The sequence below is a fragment of the Pleurodeles waltl genome, chromosome 9 (assembly GCF_031143425.1).
Source record: "Pleurodeles waltl isolate 20211129_DDA chromosome 9, aPleWal1.hap1.20221129, whole genome shotgun sequence".
Lineage (NCBI taxonomy): Eukaryota > Metazoa > Chordata > Amphibia > Caudata > Salamandridae > Pleurodeles > Pleurodeles waltl.
Genome location: NC_090448.1, coordinates 349,085 through 372,886, shown reverse-complemented (window position 1 = coordinate 372,886; position 23,802 = coordinate 349,085). Strand labels below are relative to the sequence as shown.

The 23,802-nt window shown below is 49.0% G+C and overlaps 1 protein-coding gene across 2 annotated transcripts in view; it reads left to right on the top strand.

The window, feature by feature from the left end:
• Window positions 1–23,802, top strand: part of LOC138258803 (NXPE family member 1-like) — a 458,523-nt gene that overhangs the window by 142,683 nt on the left and 292,038 nt on the right. For both annotated transcript variants that reach the window (XM_069206036.1, XM_069206035.1), the window contains exon 2: window positions 6,625–6,732. In XM_069206036.1, coding sequence (XP_069062137.1) covers window positions 6,634–6,732 — 99 coding nt within the window. In that variant the 5' untranslated portion in view covers window positions 6,625–6,633. The remainder of the gene's footprint in view (window positions 1–6,624; window positions 6,733–23,802) is intronic.

Below are 23,802 nucleotides of genomic sequence, written 5' to 3'. Positions count from 1 at the left end.
TCACTCATTCACGCATACATCCTACGCGACACACGTCCGCATGCACGCATACCAAAACATACACACAACACCCCCCACATACACACAACACCCCCCACATACACACAACACCCCCCTCTCCGGTTGGAGAACCCGACTTACCTGCTTGCAGGGTGTCCTCCAGCTGGAGACAGTCCATGGCGCTCCTGTCAGCAGCAGTGTCCGCCAGCAAAACACCGCCAGGCCGTATCATTGCTCATGATATGGTCAATACCTCCAATGTTGTAATGAGGGCCTAAGTGTCCTTGTGCAAACCTAAAACTCAAACTCAACATGGCACATTCCCTGTGCGGCCTGTCCACACTACACTGCATATGTTTACCCTTCTAGGAGGCCTTCCAGCCCTAAGGCAAGGTGCACCATACTATTTGTGAGGACATAATTGCATGAGCAATATGCCCCCACTATGTCCTTGCCAAACCTAGAACATAGGGGGTCATTACGACCATGGCGGACGGCGGTAATTTGGGGAAAGGTACTGCCAACAGGCTGGCGGTACCTTTCCCCAAATTATGACACTGGCGGTTTGGTTCTAGCCAAACCGCCAATGTACCACTCCGTTTGCCAGGGTGGTAACAGCCGCCGGGCTGGAGACTTTGGTCTCCAGCCAGGCGGCCGTCACAATCCCACCCTCGGGATTATGACCCCACCTACCGCCATGGTTTTCGTGTCAATCTTACCACACGAAAACCAGGGAATTCCTCCCCTGGCACTGATAGGGGTGTCCCCGCCCCACTCCCCCTCCCTTCCCCACTCCACCCCCACCTCCCAAACCCCCCAACATCGACACACCCACACGTGCACACATACATACTCATACACACACGCATACCCACATCCACCCACGCGTGCACACATACATACCCACACACCGCAACACATACTAACATACATTGTCACACACACGCATTCACAACACACAATATACATGTACACTCACATTCAGTCATTCACGCATGCATTCCACGTGACTCACACCAGTATGCACGCATACAAAAACAGACACCCCACCCAGACACACACAACATCCCCACACTCCTCTCCTGTCGGAGAACCCAAGGAGAACATGGCTTACCTGCTTGCAGGGGGTCCTCCGGCAGGAGACGGGACGCGATGCTGCTGCCAGCAGCAGCGTCCGCCAGCAAAACACCACCAGGCCGTATCATGGACCATGATACGGTAGGCGGCGTCTTGCTGGCGTGGTTGGTATGTTGGCAGTCATCGCAGTGGCGGTGGGTGGCATTTGCCGCCAATGTCATAATGAGGACCATAGTGAGTGAACGGAGCAGCCATTTTAATATATGTGCTGGACACTGGTCAATACGAGTTTCCCAGCTACATAATGGCTAGTCTGAACCCTGGGTTGTTTGGTATCAAACAACTCAGAATGATAAATCTAAACTGTTACCAGTACTGGATTTATTATAAAATGTACCCAGGGGTCACCTCAAAGGTGCCCCTTGCAAAAACTAACTATCTTGGCATGGTTGCTGACTGGTTCCAGCTAGTATGCCACATCCAGACAGCTAATATACAAACCTGGGGGAGAGTTCTGTCTCTCTGGTTTGTAAAACAATGTCCTTTCTGGATGCAGGAGCTAACACCCCCCACCTCAGGAATGTGCACTGCCCTGGCAGTGAGCTTCAAAGGGCTACTGCCCTTGAAACTCGATCCCTAGGCCTGCTGCTAGCAGCAGATGGCCTCCCCCTTTGCAAACCCCCACTTTTGGTGGGAGCAAAGGCGGAAAACCACACAAAGGGTAGAAGAAGTGGCTTCACAGAGCATGCATCACCCTTAGGGGCTTGCAGGTGAAGTGGACCCTTCATTTCATTTTCCTCCATGTTGGATGGCAGGAAAATAGCCAATAAGGTTTAGGGAAGTGATCCTTCCCACAGGAAGTGGTCACTGTAATGGGTGTAGCCACCCAAAGGTAAGTGTCCCATTGGACACTACCAGGTTCCCCCTAAAACGCCTACTAAATTCAGTATTTAGTGGGCTCCCCTAGACCAAGAATTTGGATTTGAAAAGACAAAGAAGACCAGCACCAAAGAAGATACAAAGCAAGAGAACTGTGGACCTGCTGCACAAGAAAAGGCGCCAAACCCTATCTGCTGCACCCAGGACCCGAATATAGTAGCTGCAGAGGAGCTGGACACTGGACCAACCCCAAGAAACCCAGGGGATCTCCAGACTTCAAGAATACCCCAGATCTCCCTTCTGAGCTGAGCCACCACTCAAAAACCAAGCAAGAACCAACAAACTTGTGAGGGTCACTTCACCGATCATCAGGTATCTCTGCAACAGGAAGTTGCAGTCATACCTAACAAAACATTGAGAACTGCCCAGATGTGACCTACAAGTGTGACATGTTTTGTGCCACTGCACCCTCCAGTGGCCGAGTTATGCCAATACCCTGGGTACTGGTAATCTGACATCAGACAACCAGAAAATCACCTCCCGCAGAGCTGATAAACGATCAGGAGAAAGCCCCAGTCGAGGGTTTTCAGGAACACCCTGGATCTCTTGCCAGAGTGCCCCCGTTGTCCTGTAAGCAGCCCTCAAGAAGACTCACCTCCAGCTCCAAAGGACTCCTTTGCGCGCAGCTCCTGGATCTCCAACTCGTCCTGCATCCGGCCGTCCTGCGCCCTGCAATGAGGAACCAGCTGTGCTCCACAGGTCCCCAACCCCTTGCAATCTTATCAGTCCAAGGGGAGCCCCAGGCACCATCTTTAAATCTGCAGACCAGCTCCTTTTCCAAGTGGCCCCTCCAGGGGGCCCTGTGCCTGTGCCAAAAGACTCTCAAACGCTGCTCCCAGCGGAACCAGAAGCCGCCTGAGGCTCTCCAGCTGGCACAGGGTCCCCACCGACTGCTGCAGTCATCCTGCAAAAGAAGAGACTGGTAACTCAACTGTACGATTTTTTATGTGTTTTTAAAAGTGACTGCCTAATGATTCCAATGGTGCATAATTACGCACAGAAAGACTAACTGTAACAAAACTTTGAAAAGTCATAACTCAAAAGATAATTAACGTATCTTAAAGATCTTGGTCTTAAAATGTATATAAAAGTTTGAAGTATTTTTTGAAATTCTGGTCTTGAGTTATTCATTGAGTGTGTGTGGTGCATGATTGGATTTGTGAGTACAGCTGTTGTGTAGACATTTTAACTATATGCTTTATACATGTTATTTTAGCATACTCGGCCTGCTGGAGTGCACTTTAACCTGGATATATTTTATTCAACTTCGTTTTTAATATTTTAACAATAGCTACATTTGCAGTCTTGTTTTATTTTCTCTTTCTAGCTGTTCGTAGCCTAGGTCAGCAGCGCGTTCTTAAGCAAGACATTTCTTTCACTCTGTGCTTTTCTCAAGGCTGCAGTAAGATAGGTTGCCGGGAAAGGGGTACGCTTTGTCTCCAATATTCACAGAAACATACACATTCTTACATGGGGATCCTTTCTTGAAACATCAGCTGTTTTATTATAAAAACACTACTTTGACCCATGTACGTTAGAGGGAGATTCCAGCCAGATGACCACGACTGTATACTGATTGCTGAGTGCTTTGCTGCAGCTGCTTATGTAGACTACAGGCCTCTTGCTCAGGTATGAGGGATGATGTCTTCCTAGGGGGAACCTGAAGGGCAGAATTAGAGCGTAACATGCTGTGCTCTAACATAGCCTATGTAGGAGCTATTCTTGAAAACCGTAATGACAACATGGTAGCTTTATTTTTGTGTTTTACTCTCCTTGTCACAATCTTAATCCTATTGTGCTTCATCATCCTAGTTATTGCAATTCATGCTTTATTATCTAAGATGCAGTTACTTCAATAAAACCTTATTGAACTCTACTCTGCCTCTGATTGTCCTTGCATATGTGAGACTAATGTAACTGAGAGAAACGGATGAGATCTGAGTGACCAAGATTCCCCTGAGGAGTCATTTGTGTCATGCGCCCGGTTGCCCAATCTATCCTGCTCCTGGGTTGAGATGAGGCACTGCTAGTTAGCCGGAACAAAACCCGGATTAGGCCGACAGGCGTCACATGGTGCGGGTTCAGACTCAGTTTCAGGCAGTACAGGTAATTCTGCCACCTGAATCCAGTAGTCTCATTAGGATAATGAGAACCTACGCGACACAGCAAATATTTAGCACATCTCCTAAATTAGCCTAACTGCTCGACCTTAAAAATTGGAGCATTAGGTGGTCTTATTTTTACCTCTGGAAACCAATGTGCAGTTGCTTGGACCCCCTGCATAATGTGCCTAGTTTTGCACACTACATAGAGGGTGAGCCTCTGGCATGCACGATCTCCCCTCTGTGTCCTCGGCCCTGTGCTGAAGGGATGTGACTTCCTCTTGCAGTTGTTTTACCTGATTATGGAGTTCCTGTACCATTGGGTGCATGTACGCCAAGGTTGACTCAGTGTCATCTACTCTCTCGAATAGTTTCGTAGGTCCACGCGGAGTAGATTGACTTCCTGTGACACAGTAGCAATTTCGATCTCTAAAGCGGTTTTGGTGTCCAGTACAGCCAGCAGTAGGGTCCCGATTTGAATAGAGGGGGCTTGGGTGTAGTGTTCATTTACTGGAGTGTGGAGTCTTCCCCATGGGTGTAAGTGATATTGGCATTGTCCCTTCCGATGATAGAGATAGCTTTGCTGCCTTGGGTTTCACCATTCTGTGGCCAAGCAATTCCAGTGTCCGATTGTTCAATCCACAAGCTTCGCCGCTTCTTATGGGTGCCCAACATCGTCCACAATAGGGCCTCCTGGCCCCGGAGCCTGTTGGGGGTTCCGACTTAGCGGCTGATGTGAATGCGTGTTGTCTTTTAGTTTTGCAGATTGATATTCTCTCCCGGTGTTGTCCCCAGTTGCCCTTTATGGCGGTCTACAGGCCCATTATTTGGTATCTCCTGTGGTTTTATTTCCCAGGTAGGGCTGTTTATATGTGGCGTGGTCCTGTGAATATTCATATCGTTGTTGAAGCTGCTGGGGCACGGTGTGCTGGGTTAGCGCTAGTTTATTGTGAGTTAGTGGTCTGCTGTTAGCAATCAGTGCGTTGAGGATAGGAGATGTTAATGCGATCACTGGTCCCTCTGGTTGGGTAATACCATCCTCGTGGCCTGTAGGATTAGTGAGTCGCAGCCTTCCGTTTGCCTCTGCTGGCCCCGGGACCCAATCATAAAGCACGTGTGCGGACCCGCGCATAAGTCGCGCCTCCGTTTTCTATTTGAAGCAGGGCCTCCGGTCAGGATCTCAAGCGTGGCTATGGGCGTGCTTCTCTGGGTTTATTTTCTGCTCTTTATGCCTCCCCATGCAGCTCGCACCTCGATCGCTCCTCGGCCACAACCATGTCCCATGCAGCTGTGGGCCGCTTGGACCTCTCCTAGTCTCCGTCCCCGTCCGCCTGTCACCGGGTTGGTTTGGCTCCCTTTGTGTCCTTCATGCAGGAGGCCACAGCTAGGCCAATCCGGTCCTTTCCTAACTGCAAATGGTGGCCTCTTGTTGTGTTCAGGCCACGTTTGTGCTCTCCTGCGCCTATTGCCGTTGCCCCAGTGTGTTCGCCTTGGGTCGACGGTCCGCTGATTGCATACCTCGAGCGGTTACTTTTCTGGCCTGCTGGATAATAGACAAGCCTGGAATGGAGCTGATTTTTAAGTGTCCGCTCCAGTCGCCATCTTGGCCACGTCCCCAATGACTCATATTTTAAATTTAGAATCCCAAAACAAAACTATATTAAAATAATTAATGGTAATTAAAGTGAGTGAAAATGTTGCTAAAAGCTCAATATAGTGCAGCACAAATGTTACTCTACATTAAAAAATACCTTACAAATTAAATGAGAAAACAAACCAAAGGTTAAAGGACCCTTATATTTTGGTGGAATGACAATTAAAACATATATTTTTAAACAAACAGAACTAATGAAAATCACCTGTAAGTATCTCAAGTAACTATAACTCATGCCCTAAAGTAACTATACCTTGGACCTCTGTCATGCACAGTGGTGTTATCAAGGGTGCCATTTTAGATGCTGCAGCGGTGTTATCAATGATGTCATATGTCATATGAAGTCCATGTGTCCTGAAAATGCTTACAAATACAATATAAGGGGGTGGGTTAACAGTACCCTGACCCCCTGGTTCCTTGTGGAGGGGTCCCTGAGGGATCCCCCTGGGCCCAAAATTAAAGTTAAAATAGGGGCGGGGAGGGGATCAAAGTAATTGTCTAGGAGCCCTGAAGGAGCCCCAAGGGATGTGTGGTAGGTGTGTGTGAGGAGTTGTTCACCTGCAGGGGAGGGGGGTTGGGCACAGGCTATACCCTTTGGCCACCCTACGCGACGCATAGCTGAAGGCTGTTCGTGGCGGGCTTGTGGCCCTCTGCTGGGGCTTGTGTATAGTAATAGCATCTTACTTTAACTTAAAAAAAATAGAAATTCATTGAAAAATCCAAAGGTTAAAGTGATGTTAAAGTTAGGTATGGCAGTGTTATCTTACTTTACATTAAAAAGTCTATTTGGCTTGAAGTAAGAGATCTCATTCCATTCTTTAAAACTTTGTTCTTCTTTGTTTCCTTCCACAGCGCACTAAGATGTCTGCAGCAACAAAACTGAACTTAAAGAGAGGCGTGTTCTTGGCAGTTGCAACAGTATTTATTCTCAGTTTCTGCATTCACCGTAGGCTGCTGAAGGTAGGAGACATGGTCACAGGACTGTTTTCAGACTGAAGAATTTGCTGTTGCCAGAAACCTGGGTTAAGCATAGCATGGGCAGTGCGCTGTGTGCCGAATGATGGTGTACCCACTGGTGACCCTTGGAGCTCTTTTTCAGGAAGTGATAACTCCCCTCTATCTGTAAAGATATAGGGCTTCATTATGACCCTGGCAGCCGGCGGTAAGCTGGCGGTAACACTGCCAACAGGCTGGCGGTGTTCCGCCAGCTTTTATGACTGTGGTGCAATAGCCACGGCCATACCACCGGCCCCTCCACTATACCTCCAGGCTTTCGACTGGCGGTCATAATCCCAGGGCAGCGGTGCATGCACCGCTGCCCTGGGGATTATGAGTCCCCGACCGCCAGCCTGACCATGGCGGTAAACACTGCTATGGAAAGGCTGGCGGTAAGGGGGACTTGGGGTGCCCCTGGGGCTCCTGCACTGCCCATGCATTTGGCATGGGCAGTGCAGGGGCACCCAGGCATAGCCCTGTCACGCATTTCACTGCCAGAATTTCAGTCAGTTAAATGTGTGACGGGTGCTACTGCACCCGCTGCACATCAGCATTGCCGTCGGCTCTATTACGAGCCGGCAGCAATGTTGATGTGACTTTTCCAGTGGGCCAGCGTTGTTACTGTTTGCTGGCCCAGCGGAAAAGTCATAATAGGGAGCCAGAAATACCGCTGGCACTGGCGGTATTCTGGCTCCAGCAAAAAGACTGGCGAGGTTGTAATGAGGGCCATAATTTCCAGTGAAGGGTCATGTGTGTATCCAAATGATTTTATAACAAGGATGCATCCTAGGGCAATGCATGTAAAGGATTTAGCTGGGTCAAGTGACTCTGGAGTAATATTGGGTTAGTCAGGTATGGTGATGTAAGAGCCATCTCCCGCCCATGAGTCTCCTCCATTTGGGTAAACCAGCGTTGCCCCTCTGCTGCAGGCTCAGCAAAAGTGAACAACAGAATGGTAATAAAATAACTTTATTACCTTTTTATTTTTTCCTCTGCTAACCCAAGCTTAGTCTGAGGGTGGGAAATGGCCATTGCTGCTGACTGGCAGCAGGGAGGAGTGGTGGCTGTCTACAACACTTTCTAAATCAAACGAAAGCAAAAGGATGACTGAAGTACATTCTTGTTCAATAGAAACATTACAACAAATGTCTGTGTTGATCTATGTACACATAGGCCCTCATTACAACCCTGGCGGTCGGTGTTAAAGCGGCGGTAATACCGCCAACAGGCCGGCGGTAAACAAAATGGGATTTGGACCCTGGTGGTTACCGCCATCCAAGACCGCCACTTTAACACACCCACCGCCAGGGTGGTAATGGCCGCTGGGCTGGAGACTTTGGTCTCCAGCCCAGCGGCCGCCACAATCCCACCCTCGGGATTACGACCTGGCCTACCGCTATGGTTTTCATGCCAAACTTACCGCCACGATAACCATGGTGGTAGGCACTATCAGTGCCAGGGAATTCCTTCCCTGGCACTGATAGGGGTCTCCCCCGCCCCCTCCCCAGAGTCCTCGCCACCCTCCCTCTCCTGCCCCGCACATATACACATCCACACACGCACCCATATACACACATGCACACACGCATACCCACCACCACCCACGCATGCACACATACATACCCACACACCGCAACACACACCAACATACCGTGTCACACACATGCATTCACAACACACAACACTCACAATCACTCATTCATGCATGCATCCAACGCGACTCACACCCACATGCACGCATACCAAAACATACACACACACACACACCCATATACACACAACACCCACCACCCCCCTCTCCAGGCGGAGAACCCGGCTTACCTGCTTGCATGGGGTCCTCTGACTAGAGACGGTCTGCGGCGCTGCTGCCAGCAGCAGCATCTGCCAGCAAAACACCGCCAGGCCGTATCATTGGACATGATACGGTCGGCAGTGTTTTGCTGGCGTTGCGGTGCTGCTGTCAGTAGCGCCGCCTTACCGCCGTCCGCCGCTATGACCGTGGGCGGTGTTCCGCCAGCATTCTGGCGGAATACCGTCGCAGTCATGATACGCGTAGGCGGCTGGTAGCCACGGCGGCGGTATGTTGGTGCCGTCGCCGTGGCGGTAGGCGGTCAATACCGCAATTTTGCAATGAGGCCCATTATTTTTTTGTCTTCTATGTTTAGTATGATATTTAATTTTCATTTGAAGTGTTGTGACATGTTTAAAATGTTTACTTTAGGCTATTATCATGAAATTAAATGTATAAATGAACTGTCCTTCCAGTGATTAATTTATATTTTCACTGTTGTATGGATGATTGCATTTTTTACTACTAATGTATCGCTTTTTCGTATTATTTCATAGTTTACCCAGGTATAGTAGGGTTATTAGGGTAGACCCCTTTCTCTTTTACATGCACTTGGCATGGGCAGTGCAGGGGCCCCCCTGGCCAGCCCCGTCGCCTTGCAGGCAGTGAACTTTGCAACAGGTGCTGGTGCCCCCTACGCACTGCAGCATTGCCGCCGGCTCTATTACAAGCCAGTGATAATGTTGTAGGCCTTTTCCCACTGAGCAAGCGGGTGGCAACTCTGTTTCCTCTAGTTGACCCAGAGGGAAACTCTTAATGGGGCCGTCAGGGAGGTGACCCCACTGGCGGCAACCTACCCGTCGGTACCTCAGCGGACTGGTTTTTCCGTCCACCAAAGTCCGAATCTGGCCCTATCTTTCTACCTTGAACTCAAGTTACATAAAGCCATTCTACCACACCTTCTTCCAAATCGCAAAACAACATTCTTATTCTGTCCTTGAGAGATTCTTTCATGATTTTTTATGGACCCTCACACAGCCTACTGGTGTCATGCTTCATCATTGATTCGCACCCTGGTCTCTAAAAAACAGGGTGGGCTCTACCATACCCCAGGAAGCACTCTGGATACTCTTTCTAGCTCTAACCGGAATTTTAGAGATTAAAAATACATAATTTACACCTTGGTGTCGCTTTATTATGGGTGCCAGTGGTATAGGTAAATCCTACTAGTCGAGTGTTATGGGGGGGGTAACTACCACTACACCCCTAGTTATGTGATAGATTTACAAAGCCCTTATGTTGTCATTGCATCACGCAAGTGGCGCAAGGCAATGTAAGGACTTAAGTGAGATTTACTAAGCCACCTAAAACCATTGTCCATGGCTCTGCATGTCTTAGTAAATCTGGAGTAACACAAGGCTGCCTTGCATAGCTGTGCCCTGGAAAGGCGTTCCATGGGTGGAGCATGGGTTTTCCCAGGCATCCATGTAAGAGACTGGGACCTTGTTGCAGTAACCCCTCACTTTATGCATGGTTTCTGAATGCAACTTGGACTGAAGTGCACTTGGATCCTGCTAACCAGGTTGCCAGTGCACTTTCCGTAAAACATTGTAAAAGTAATTGGATACACCTTTAGCTACCACTATAAGTCCCTAGTAAAAGGTACTTAGGTACCCAGGGCATGGGGTACTAGGGGTAAGCCCCTGAGGGCAGCAGCACTGATTGCACCACCCTCAAGCGCCATGCATCCAGATGCACCCAGCACTGCTGAGTGTACTGGTGCATACCAGAACACAAACTCAACATGGCACACTCCCTGTGTGCCCTGTCCATCCTACACTGCATATGTTATGGGTAAGTCACCCCTCTAGCAGGCCTTCCAGCCCTAAGGCAGGGTGCACCATACTATATGTGAGGGCATAATTGAATGAGCAATATTTCCCCACTGTGTCCTTGCCAAACCTGGGATATAGTGAGTGAACAGAGCAGCCATTTTAATATATCTGCTGGACACTGGTCAATACAAGTTTCCCAGCTACATAATGACTACTCTGAATCCTAGGTTGTTTAGTATCAAACAACTCAGAATGATGAATCCAAACTGGTACCAGTACTGGATGTATTATAAAATGTACCCAAGGGTCACCTTAAAGGTGTCCCTTGCAAAAACTAACTATCCTGGTGTAAGAGGCTGGCCTGGCTTATAGTGGGTACCTTGTGGTACTTACACTTTGTGCCAGGTCCAGGTATCCCTTATTAGTATATTAGAAGTGTTCTAGCAGCTTAGGCTGATAGAGGTAGCTATAGCAGAGCAGCTTAGGCTGAACTAGGAGACATGCAAAGCTCCTACTGTACCACTTATATCGCTTAGCACTATATCATAAGAAAACACAATACTCAGAGTTACTAAAAATAAAGGTACTTTATTTTAGTGACAATATGCCAAAAGTATCTCAGAGGATATACTCCCTTACGAGGTAAGTAATATACACAAAATAAACACACAAACCAAAATCAGGTAAGTAATCAGTTAGAAAAGTAGTGCAAACACTGTAGGACACAATAGAATGCAATAGGAGACAATAGGCCTAGGGGCAACACAAACCATATACTCCAAAAGTGGAATGCGAACTACGAATGGACCCCAGGCCTAGTGTAGTGTGTAGAGGGTCGCTGGGAGTACAAGAAAGCACTAAGGGTGTCCAAGATACCCCACCCAAGACCCTGAAAAGTAGGAGTAAAGTTACCCTACTACCCCGGAAAGATAGGAAAGTTGAGATAGGGGATTCTGCAAGGACAACAACTGACTGCAAAGCACTGAAGACGGATTCCTGGACCTGAGGACCTGCAAAGGAAGGGGACCAAGTCCAAGAGTCACACAAGTGTCCAGGGGGGGCAGGAGCCCACTAAACCCTGGATGAAGGTGCAAAAGGGCTGCCTCTGGGAGGAAGAAGCCAAAGATTCTGCAACAACGGAAGGTGCCAGGAACTTCTCCTTTGGTCAGAAGATGTCCCACGGCGTGCTGGAGGATGCAGAGTTGTTTCCATGCAGAAAAATCACAAACAAGCCTTGCTAGCTGCAAGAGTCGCGGTTGAAGATTTTGGGTGCTGGCAGGACCCAGGAAGGACCAGGAGGTCACCCCTTATAGGAGGAGACAGAAGTGGCACTCAGCAATACGGAGAGCCCACGCAAAAGCAGGCAGCACCTGCAGAAGTACCTGAACAGGCATTCAGAAGATCTGAGCATGACGGTCAACTCAGCACAACAAAAGAGGGTCCCACGAAGTCGGAGTCCAACTCAGCGAGTTGGGCAATGCAGGACAGAGTGCTGGGGACCTGGGCTAGGCTGTACATGAAGGAAGTCTTTCAAAAGCGCACAGAAGCCTGAGCAGCTGCAGTTCATGCATTACACAGGATTACTGTCTGGCATGGGGAGGAAAGGACTTACGTCCACCAAATTTGGACAGAAGGGCCACCGGACTGTCGGGGACACTTAGATCCAGCTCCTTTGTTCCAGGGACCACACTCGTCAAGATGAGAGGGGACCCAGAGGACCGGTGATGTGGCAGTTTGGTGCCTGCGTTGGCAGGGGGAAGAATCCATCTAACCACAGGAGATTTCTTCTTGGCTTCCAGTGCAGGGTGAAGGCAGACAGCCCTCAGAGCATGCACCACCAGGAAAGAGTCGAGAAAGCCGGCAGGATGAGGCGCTACAATGTTGCTGGTAATCTTCTTGCTACTTTCTTGTGGTTTTGCAGGTGTCCTGGAGCAGTTAGCGGTCGATCCTTGGCAGAAGTCGAAGAGGGAAGTGCAGAGGAACTCTGGTGAGCTCTTGCATTGGTTATCTGGTGAGAAACCCACAGGAGAAACCCTAAATAGCCCTCAGAGGAGGATTGGCTACAGAGAAAGGTAAGCACCTATCAGGAGGGGTCTCTGACGTCACATGCTGGCACTGGCCACTCAGAGCTGTCCATTATGCCCTCACACCTCTGCATCCAAGATGGCAGAGGTCTGGGACACACTGGAGGAGCTCTGGACACCTCCCCTGGGAGGTGCTGATCAGGGGAGAGGTCACTCCCCTTTCCTTTGTCCAGTCTTGCGCCAGAGCAGGGCTGGGGGGGATCCCTGAACTGGTGTAGACTGGCGTATGCAAGGAGGGCACCATCTGTGCCCTTCAAAGCATTTCCAGAGGCCAGGAGAGGCTACTCCTCCCAGGCCCTTCACACCTATTTCCAAAGGGAGAGGGTGTAATACCCTCTCTCAAAGGAAATCCTTTGTTCTGCCTTACTGGGACTGGGCTGCCCAGGCCCCAGGGGGGCAGAAAGCTGTCTGAGGGGTTGGCAGCAGCAGTAGCTGCAGAGAAAACCCCAGAAAGTTAGTTTGGCAGCACCCAGGCTCTATGCTGGAGACCCGGAGATGCATGGAATTGTCCCCCAGAATGGTATTGGGGTGACAATTCCATGATCCTAGACATGTTACATGGCCATGTTCGGAGTTACCATGGTGAAGCTACATATAGGTATTGACCTATATGTAGTGTACGCGTGTAATGGTGTCCCCGCACTCACAAAGTCTGGGGAAATTACCCTCAACAATGTGGGGCACCTTGGCTAGTGCCAGGGTGCCCTCACACTAAGTAACTTTGCACCTAACCTTCACTAAGGGAGGGTTAGACATATAGGTGACTTATAAGTTACTTAAGTGCAGTGTAAATGGCTGTGAAATAACGTGGATGTAATTTCACTCAGGCTACAGTAGCAGTCCTGTGTAAGAATTGTCAGAGCTCCCTATGGATGGAAAAAGAAATGCTGCAGCCCATAGGGATCTCCTGGAACCCCAATACCCTGGGTACCTAGGTACCACATACTAGGGAATTATAAGGGTGTTCCAGTGTGCCAATCAGAATTGGTAAAATTAGTCACTAGCCTGCAGTGCCAATTTTAAAAGCAGAGAGAGCATAAACACTGAGGTTTTGGTTAGCAGAGCCTCAGTGATACAGTTAGGCACCACACAGGGAACACATACAGGGCACACTTTATGAGCACTGGGGTCCTGGCCAGCAGGATCCCAGTGATACAGGCAAAAACAAACATACATACAATAAAAAAGGGGTTAACATGCCAGGCAAGATGGTACTTTCCTACACCTGCCATGGTTGCTGACTGGTCTCAGCCAGCCTGCCACCTCCAGACAGCCAATATACAAACCTGGGGGAGAGCACTGTCTCTTTGGTTTGTAAAACAATGCCCTTTCTGGGTGCAGGAGCTAACACCCCCGCCTCAGGAATGTGCACTGCCCAGGCAGTGAGCTTCAAAGGGCTACCACCCTTGAAACTCAATCCCCAGGCCTGCTGCTAGCAGCAGATGGCCTACCCCTATCCAAACCCCAACGTTTGGAGGGAGCAAAGGCGGAAAACCACACAAAGGATAGGAGGTGTGACCTCACTGAGCATGCACCACCCCTAGAGGCTTGCAGGCCAAGTGGACCCTTCATTTCATTTTCAATCAGTATTTAGTGGTCTCCCCTAGGCCAAGAAATCAGAGTTGAAAAGACAAAGAAGACCAGCAGCAACGAAGATCCAAAGCAAGAGAACTGTGGACCTGCTGCACAAGAAAAGGCGCCAACCCCTGCCTGCTGCACCCAGGACCCGAAATCACTGCTGCGGAGGAGCTGGACAGTAGACCAACCCCAAGAAACCCAGGGGACCTCCAGGCTTCAAGAATCACCCCAGATCTGCCTCTGAGTGGAGGCACCACTCAAAAACCAAGCAAAAACCAACAAACTGGTAAGGGTCACTTCACTGATCAGCTGATATCTCTGTAACTGGGAGATGTAGACAGACCCAATGACACACCAGCAACTGCCCCCATGTGACCTACAAATATACCAGGTTTGGTGGCACTGTGCCTGCCAGTGGAGAAGTTACACCAATACCCTGGGTACTGAGATCGGACAACCAGAAAACCAGCTCCCTCAGAGCTGAAAAAGGATCAGGAGGAAGCCCCATTCAAGCGACTTCAGGAACACCCTGGACCTCTGATCAGAGTGTCCCGTTGTCCTGTAAGTAGTCCTCAAAGAGACTCACCTCCAGCTCCAAGCGACTCCGTTGCACACAGCTCCTGGATCTCCAACTCACCCTGCATTCGGCCGCCCTGCGCCCTGCAACAAGGAACCCGCTGTGCTCCACAGGCCCCGAACCCCTTGCAACTCCAACAGTCCAAGGGGACCCCAAGGCACCATCTTGAAATCTGCAAACCAGCTCCTTTTCCAAGTGGCTCTGTGCAAAAAGACCCCCCAGCGCTGTGCCCGTCGGAATCGGGAGCCACTCGAGGCTCTTCAGCTGGCATAAGGTGCCCACCGACTGCTGCCACCATCCTGCAAAAGAAGAGACTGGTAACTCAACTGTACGATTTTTAATGTATTTTTTAATGTGACTGCCTATTGAGTCCAGTGGTGCGTAATTACTCACAGACAGACTAACTTTATCAAAACTTTGAAAAGTCATATCTCAAAAAGTGCTTAACGTATCTTAAAGATTGTGGTCTAAAAACGTATATAAAATCTGAAGTATTTTATATAAATCCTGGTCTTGAGTTATTCTTTGAGTGTGTGTGGTTGTTTTGCTTCACTAATGACCAAACTGAAATACTCATGCACTGACAAAAATCTCTGGAATGTGCTTCTTAGTCCAAAGAAAACATTTATTATTTCACTATGCAAGGTTCCTAAAAGGAGATTAGCATGCTAAAAGCATACGTTTAAAAATGGTCACAGCAATGAAATGAAAACATGTACAAATGATTTTCCACTGCAATACACACATCAAATATATGTATCTATATTATAATACAAAGGAAATAATTAATTTAAAAATATGCATCGACATGAGAAAAGACCATCACTGCTTCATCTCTCTCCTGTTCAGCATCAGATCGCCAGATCCCAGAATCGATTGAGGAGTGAGAGATCAATTATCCTAACGGGAAGGATGGCACACTCCATCATCCTGGATGTGCCTGAGATCTGCAAACACTGTCTGTCCCCGGTCCATCTGGTCTCGGCCTCTTATACTTTGAACAAACAAGAGAAGAAAAGTCTAGAACATCCCTCTCACTGCAGAAGTTTATTTATTCAAAAAATACTGATTGCTTTAGGTCTGCTTTGAAAATAACACGTCAGGACTTGGCCACAATCCCAAGGTGCCAATTCAAAACAAGTCTGTTCCCTGCCGTCTGAGTACATTCTTATCCGCCTAAGCCCTTGGTGGTTAAAAACACGAAGAATAAAAACATGTGCTCATTGTATAATGTGGAAAACTACTTGCAGCATTTAAGTGGCAGTGGCTAATGCTAAAATAAAGTTGATAGGCAAAATAAAGCTGGTAGTCACTACTTTGACAGTGTAATGCTAGGCTAAGTGCAACGTGGAGTCAGTGGTCAAAACTCACATATCATTACAGTGGTGCATGATTGGATTTGTGAGTACAGCAAATACTCAGCACGTCTCCTGGATTAGCCTAACTGCTCGACCAGCTACCTTAAAAATTGGAGCATTAGGCAGTGTGATTGTTACCTCGGGAAACCAACGGACCCCCTGCATAGTGTGCCTAGTTTTGCACACTACATAGAGGGCCAGCCTCCTACAATCTATCCATGGATTTTGGAGCATTCCCAGATTTACTAAGACTAGTAAACCTGGGAATGCATCAAAGTGCCATGCCTTCTCAGGTCCTTGTAGATATGTCTCATTCATGCCCTCTCCTTGTAATGCAACGCAGTGCAGCAAGTTGTCTTGCTGCACCGTGGGACCCATCAGTAAACCTGCCCCAATGTACTGAAGATGATGACATCAGCATTAGAAAGACTTTGATTAGGGAATAATAGATTATGATGATTCCTTGATTCTTCAGAGGGATAACATTGGGAGAGTTCGTCCACATTTAGACATATTAGCATTAAACAGCAATAAAATGTAGTTGCAATTTAATCATTACTTAAAGATCATATCTAACAACGCTTGTATGATCATTACTAAAGTAGACTTCAAATTCAAAATATCTGACTGTCTGCAGCCATTTTCAAACTCTGAGTTGTCTTCTATCTAGGTGTCGTCTGTGACAGCTCATGCACTGCATGTGCACTCACTTTTTCGGTTTTGCCTACGACAGTGTAAGCTCTGCATGCACTCTCACTTGTGATAGATATTGCAGCCCACCCATTCTTTACCATTAATTGACTTCATTGTTACTCCTATTTGCTGTCTTCTAATTGGCCAGCTTATCGTAGCATCACTTCCTGATCTTTCCGCAGGAGCTTGGGCCAAGATTGTTTCAGTTTGATTGATTGCATTACTATTTTTTAAGCTCTGTTGCTGTGCCTTTTAAACCAGCGCTGTTGTGCTCCTTTTATTCATATTTACTGATTGACAACATGCTGCTTATGTACCCTTTAGTGAACTATATTCTGGTGAATCAGAGTCCAGCATCAGAAAAGTTTGAACACCTAATTCCAATGGGGCATGAAGTTACATAGCTGGGTTGGTGATTGTCCGAGAAGAATCCAAGCTTTGGGGTCCCCTGTTTTCCTCCAGGCATGAGCCATGTTAACAGATGCCAGAAAACTGGACTGGTGGGATATATTGGGCCAAGATATTGTGCAAGGAATTTGGTCTTGGCAGGAGCAGAAATATCCTCCAATTGGAGGGAGTTGAAGGCAGTACAATTTGCATTGATGCACTTTTTACCACAGGTTTGTCAGCAGGAAGTGCAAGTCCAGAGGGACATCAAGGTTGTGGTAAGTTATGTGAAAGATCAGGGAAGTTCACAAAACCCCTCCCTGAATTTATTGTTTCACCAGATTTTCCAGGGGGCAGAGTAGAATCAGTCATCTTTGAGAGCAATTCATTTGGAGTACAGACTTCAGGCAGATCAGCTGAGCAGGATTTGTTAGACATTGTCATCCATGTCATTGATGAGACAAGTATTTAGCAGGTTGGTAGACAGGTTCAGGGTTCTACAGATAGACCTGTTTGCATCAGAGGAGAATACACTGCTGCAGAAGTGTTATTCAATCACTCATTCTTCCAAGGCATGGAGGCTAGGTGCTATGTCTTTCAGGTGGTCGGAGGGTCTGATATATGCTTTTCCCCCATTCTTTCTAATTGAGGGTGCTTATGAAAATAAAACAGGACAGGGCGAAAGTTATAATGGTGGTCCTGCATTGCAGTGTCGTCCCAGGTTTCCTTTGCTTCTCCTAATGTCAGTGCATTCACATTGGAGAATTCCTATAGATCCCTTTCCATTGTTGTAACCCCATAACTACAGGGCAGGACTGACCAGGTTTGGAAGCAAGGGGTTGTTCTCCTTATATGGCTTAATTGATTCAAAAGTCCAGGCAGCCTGCAAAGTTAAAAACCTATTCCAAAGACTGGCAGTCTTTTCAGAAATGGTGTTCTGTCAAAGAGGTTGCAGTTTTGGCTATTAAAATAAGAGATTTAGATTTTCTCAAAGAAGGGTTTGATTTAGTACTCGGGTCAGGTGGCTCGGGTGCAGAGTGGTTACGGTGGCTGGGCTCTGTGCGCAAAGGGGCTCATCACGGTCAGGGTTCAACAGCTGTCAAGAGCAAAAGCAGGCTCACAAGGTGGGTCTCTGTGGTGCTGGTGTCCCTCAATGGCTACTTGGTTCTGGTGCAGTGAGAATCCTGACTGGACTCTCACTGTCAGTGCTTGGTGCAGGGCATCGGCTACCCTTGGGATTGGTGCTGCACTGCTCTGGTGGGTCCTGCTGTTGTCACACTTGGAGGGGGGACAGTTCTGGTACTCCAAAGCATGGGTACCTCTTCCCAGTAGTCAGCGGAGACGGAGACAGAGACGGTCTGGCCAGGGAAGGGCAAGGCGGTGGACTGGACTCTGTTCGTTGGTGCCTGCGGACCTCTACTCCAAGGGAGACTGGCGGTTGTTTTGAAGTGCTGGCAGACTACCTGAGGCTTGGGTAATTCTCCAGCTCACAGGACGCGGCACTCTGTTACATATATCGACAGAGGTGTGGGCAGGCAGGGTTTCGTGCCACAATGTCCACAGCTTTTCTCCTAGTTTTCTTGCCAGGCAGTGACTCTTCTTTGTCCTTCTTCTTTTAAAAAAAAAAAAATGTTTATTGGTATTTTTTCAAATGCGTTACATCACTTGTTCCACCATGGAATTGGGTACATGCTAGAAGTCCGACCATTCTGCTGTTCTCCGATTGACATTACAGTGGTATCATATCCCTTTCGGGTTTACTTATTGCATCCAATATGTTCATCAACCAGGTCTACTTTTGCATAGTCCTGCAGCAGCGAGACCACATCAGCAATCAAACATTCAGTAGTATCCTTACTATTACCATTCAAACAATAAGCACAACTAAAAGCATTGAACAAAGCGCTGGAGGGACTTATAGAGAAATATTCAATGCATGCCAGGGCATCTGGATTGGGAAGTCATTATCATTACCCCTCTTCATCTCCAGTGTTAGAGGAGGGTTCCCTCTAAAAGGTTGTAGGTTTTGTCCAGGGTTTACATGCCAGGGCAATATATGTGTAGTAGCGTCGCACCAAGAGCCTTCACCTATCTGCCTCCGTTGGTGGGCACTCAGGTTAGTCTCTGCAGCACGTTCTTAATTGCATCACTTCCCCAGTATTCTAATGACTCGGGGGTGGGGCTGGGGCCCACCTCTAACCTAACCAGGTACGTCCTCCTCAGCCTCCAGCTCCCAGCCATTCTCCCGCCTCTGCGTCTCCCACGTCTCCAGCACCTCAGCACATTGGGGGGCCAATGGGGTGCATATGCATCCCTCGTGCCTCCCATCGCAGCGTGTGTAGTTCAGCCTGTGCTCATTTCGAAACATCTCGTTTCAGTCCACCAGGCCCAGGCCCGTATGGGACGTCCAGGTCGAGGCTATCCAGCGTCTGACCAGTACGAGGGTTCGGTCCAAGAACCTACTGCCAACCCTCCTGGAGGCGGGTCTGGGGAACGGCTCCAGTAGGCAGAGGGAGGGATCCAGCGTCAGGACTCACCCCAAGGCACTCAGGGTCCCACACCAGTACTGCTGTATCCTGGGGCACTCCCATGTCATGTAGTCAAAATCAGAATCCAAAGCATTGCATCTGGGGCATCTTCCGAGCTCGCCACCGTAAATTACCCGGAGTCTGTGCGGGGTGAGATATGTTCTATGTACATAATTATATTGGATGTATCGAAAACATGCATTACGTGATACCCTGTGAGGTTGGGCCAACACCCCGTCACTCTATGTCCACCATCACCTCTCCCAGTGACCCTTGCCATTTAGCTCTCAGCTTTTGCAAGGAGTTCTGGGTCAGCGTGCTATGGGCGCTGTAGAACCGGGTAACTGAGTGAGCGCCATTAGCCCAGTGTTAATAAGAGCTGAAGTACTTTGTGCACCTCTGGTTCTGCGTTCACTCTGAGCCATAAGCCCCTTATAGCATGCAACAGCGTCTGGTAGGTAAGGAATTGCCCCTCCCCGGCACTCCACTCTCCTCAACTAGATCTGTGAATGGCACCAGGGCCCCGTCTCGAAAACAGTCCCCCAATGACGTCACCCCCACCTCCGTCCAGGTCCTCATTTGGTGTGTCGCGAAGGTGTGAGCCGGTGCCCCCCATGGTACACCCATCAGCTGTATTTCGGGGGTATAGGTGACATCAACGCCTGTGTGCCTCAGGCTCCGTTGCCAGCAGGACAGGGCCACCGTCAGCAGGACACTCTGTGCCGGGAGTGTGATCTTGGGGCTGAGCATCTTAGCCATCAACTGATCTCCGCCGATGTCACCCTGGGATGTGGCCAAGTCCAACCGGTTCCCGCCTGCGAGCCATCTAGCTATCCACTGAAGCTGACTTGCCAGGTAACATAATTCAAAGTCTGGTGCCCCCAATCCACCTCCATCAGTGGGGTGGTAGAGAGTGGAGAGAGACATTCGTTGTCAACCACTGTCCCAGAGGAGCTCCCTGAGAAGCGCATCTAATTCTTTAAACCAGCTCTCAGGTATACTCACTGGGAGGTTAGTAAAATAGTATAGGAGTCGGGGCAGCATAATCATTTTAGACAATGATACCTGTGCCATCATGGACAGTTTAAGGGAGTGCCAAAATGTCACACATGATTGTAAATACCGAAGCGTTTTACCCAGGTTGCCGTCTCATGTTGTGGAATATTTGTATTACCAAATATTTGAACGTACAGGGGACCATGGGATATCGGGAGGACAGGTGGGAGGAGGGTCCGTATCTACGACCAGTGGGAACACGCACGTTTTTTTCCTGTTCACCTTGAGTCCCGATGGGACCCCAAATTCCTCAAGTATATTTAGTGCCCAAGGGATCCCAGTTGTTCCATCTCACACATAAATTAATAGGTCATCCGTGTAAAGCGAGATAACATGATCAGCAGATCCCCACTGCACTCCTCTAAAGTGTCCCTCCATGCGGAACGGAGCTGCCAGAGGTTCTATAGCTAGTGCAAACAATAAGGGCAAGAGAGGGCAGCCCTGTCTGGTGCACCGAAATATTGGATAGGCGTCCGATATTGTCCTGCCCGTCTGCATTAGACCCACCTCTTCTGTAGTCCCATCGGGATCATTACCACCCGCAAATAATCCCATCTCAGTGAATCGAATGCCTACTTTAGGTCCACTGATAAGAGCATTGCTGTGGGGTGTTGTTTGCAATGGGAGATATGTAAGAGTGAATGTAGACGCCTAAGGTTCAGAGAGGTATTGCGCGCAAGTATAAAACCATTCTGGTCCTCATGTACGAGGAGAGGGACTTGTGGCAGTAGTCGCTTAGCCATACCTTTGCTCAATATCCTAAGATCACAGTTCAACAAAGACAGAGGTCGTAAGTCAGCCACTGATGCCTCGTTCAATTTAGTTTTGGGTAGGGGGACCACCAGGGCCTCCCTCGTCATCCCAGGGAGTATGCCCCTGTCGTAAGCCTCCGTGTAGAGCTCAACTAACTGGGTGGCCAGGATATTGGCGTATGTTCTATAAAACTCCAGAGGGAGTCCGTCTGTGCCCGGTGTCTTGCCCACTGCCAGCTGTGTAGTGGTGGTCTTTACCTCCTCCAGTGTTATTGGTTCGCCCAGGTGATCCCTGTCTATGTGAGCAATAGTTCGTAGTGGGAGTGTCTGTAAGTGGTGCCCTAGCGTCTGCGTTAAGTCCTCCTTAGGCTATTTATAAAGGGATATATAGTAAGCTTTAAATGCCTTGTTTATGTCTGACGGAGACTGCAGGTGTCCCCCATCTGCCCCACGATTGCTCGTGATCGGGGTGCACTCCCTTCCAGGGCGTACCAACCATGCTAACATTCTGCTGGATTTACCCTCCTCCTCATGCACCGACGGCAAGTACTTCTGATAGTTATGGCAACGAAGCATTTTCTGGGACTGATTATAGGTCTCTTTTGCTTTAAGGAGTTGTTGTCGTGCCTCCTGATCTGCGCCTTGGTCATTGTCTCTATGATGTATTTCCTTCTCTAGGGGGCGTAGTTCAAGCTCAAGGGTCTGTCTGATCCCCACCAACTGTCCCATACAGTGCCCACGTGTTGCTACTTTTAAGGTTTCCCATTCTGTGTGTCAGGCTGTAGTGGATCCCTTGTTAATACTAATATGTTCCAGTAAGTGGGACCTAAGGGCATCTCTATAAGCCACGTCCTCTAGCGCCATCGGCTGGAGTCCTAATCTGGCGGTCCTAAACGACAGTCCTAACTCTGGCGCAAACCATATACTCCAAAAGTGGAATGCGAACCACAAATGGACCCCAGGTCTATGTGAGCTTGTAGAGGGTCGCTGGGATTGTAAGAAAACAGTTAGGGTTACCAAAATACCTCACCCCAAGACCCTGAAAAGTAGGAGTAAAGTGCACCTACTACCCCCAGAAAGCACAATAGTCGTGATAGGGGGATTCTGCAAGAACAACAAACACCAGCAGTGCACTGACAACAGATTTCCAGACCTGAGGACCTGCAAGGCAAGGGGACCAAGTCCAATAGTCGCGACAGTGTCCAGGGGGGGAAGGAGCCCAGGAAACCCCGGATGAAGGTGCAAGGAAGCTGCCTCTGGTTGGAAGAAGCTTAGAGTTCTGCAAGAAATAAGAAGACTAGGAACTTCTCCTTTGGAAGACGGATGTCCCACGTTGCGATGAAGCTTGCAGAGGTGTTCCCACGCAGAAATACCACAAACAAGCCTTGCTAGCTGCAAGGGTCGCAGTAGATGTTTTTGGGTGCTGCTGAGGACCAGGAAGGACCAGGATGTTGCCTTTTGGAGGAGAAGACAGAGGGGGTTCTCAGCAACTAAAAGAGCCCTCACAGAAGCAGGCAGCACCCGCAGAAGTCCCCCACCAGGCACTTAGAAGAAGAGTGAACCTGAGTCCACGCGAAGTTACAAAAGGGGGTCCCACGACGTCGGAGGACAACTCAGAAGGTTGTGCACTGCAGGACGGAGTGCTGGGGACCCAGGCTAGGCTGTGCATGAAGGAAATCCTGGAAGAGTGCACAGGAGCCGGAGCAGCTGCAAATCACGCAGTACACAACTTTGCAGTCTAGCGTGGGGAGGCAAGGACTTACCTCCACCAAACTTGGACTGAAGAGTCACTGGACTGTGGGAGTCACTTTGACAGAGTTGCTGTGTTCCAGGGACCACACTCGTCAGGATGAGAGGGGACCCAGAGGACCGGTGATGCAGTCTTTTGGTGCCTGCGTTAGCAGGGGGAAGATTCCGTCGGCCCACAGGAGATTTATTCGGAGCTTCTGGTGCAGGGTGAAGGCAGGCTACCCCCAGAGCATGCACCACCAGGAAACAGTCGAGAAAGCTGGCAGGATTAGGCGCTACAATGTTGCTGGTAGTCGTCTTGCTACTTTGTTGCGGTTTTGCAGGCATCCTAGAGCAGTCAGAGGTCGATCCTTGGTAGAAAGTGAAGAGGGAGATGCAGAGGAACTCTGGTGAGCTCTTGCATTCGTTATCTGAAGAATCCCCCAAAGCAGAGACCCTAAATAGCCAGAAAAGGAGGTTTGGCTCCCAAAGAAGGAGGATTGACTACCAAGAGAGGTAAGAGCCTATCAGAAGGAGCCTCTGACGTCACATGCTGGCACTGGCCACTCAGAGCAGTCCAGTGTGCTCCCAACACCTCTTCTTCCAAGATGGCAGAGGTCTGGGACACACTGGAGGAGCTCTGGGCACCTCCCCTGGGAGGTACTGGTC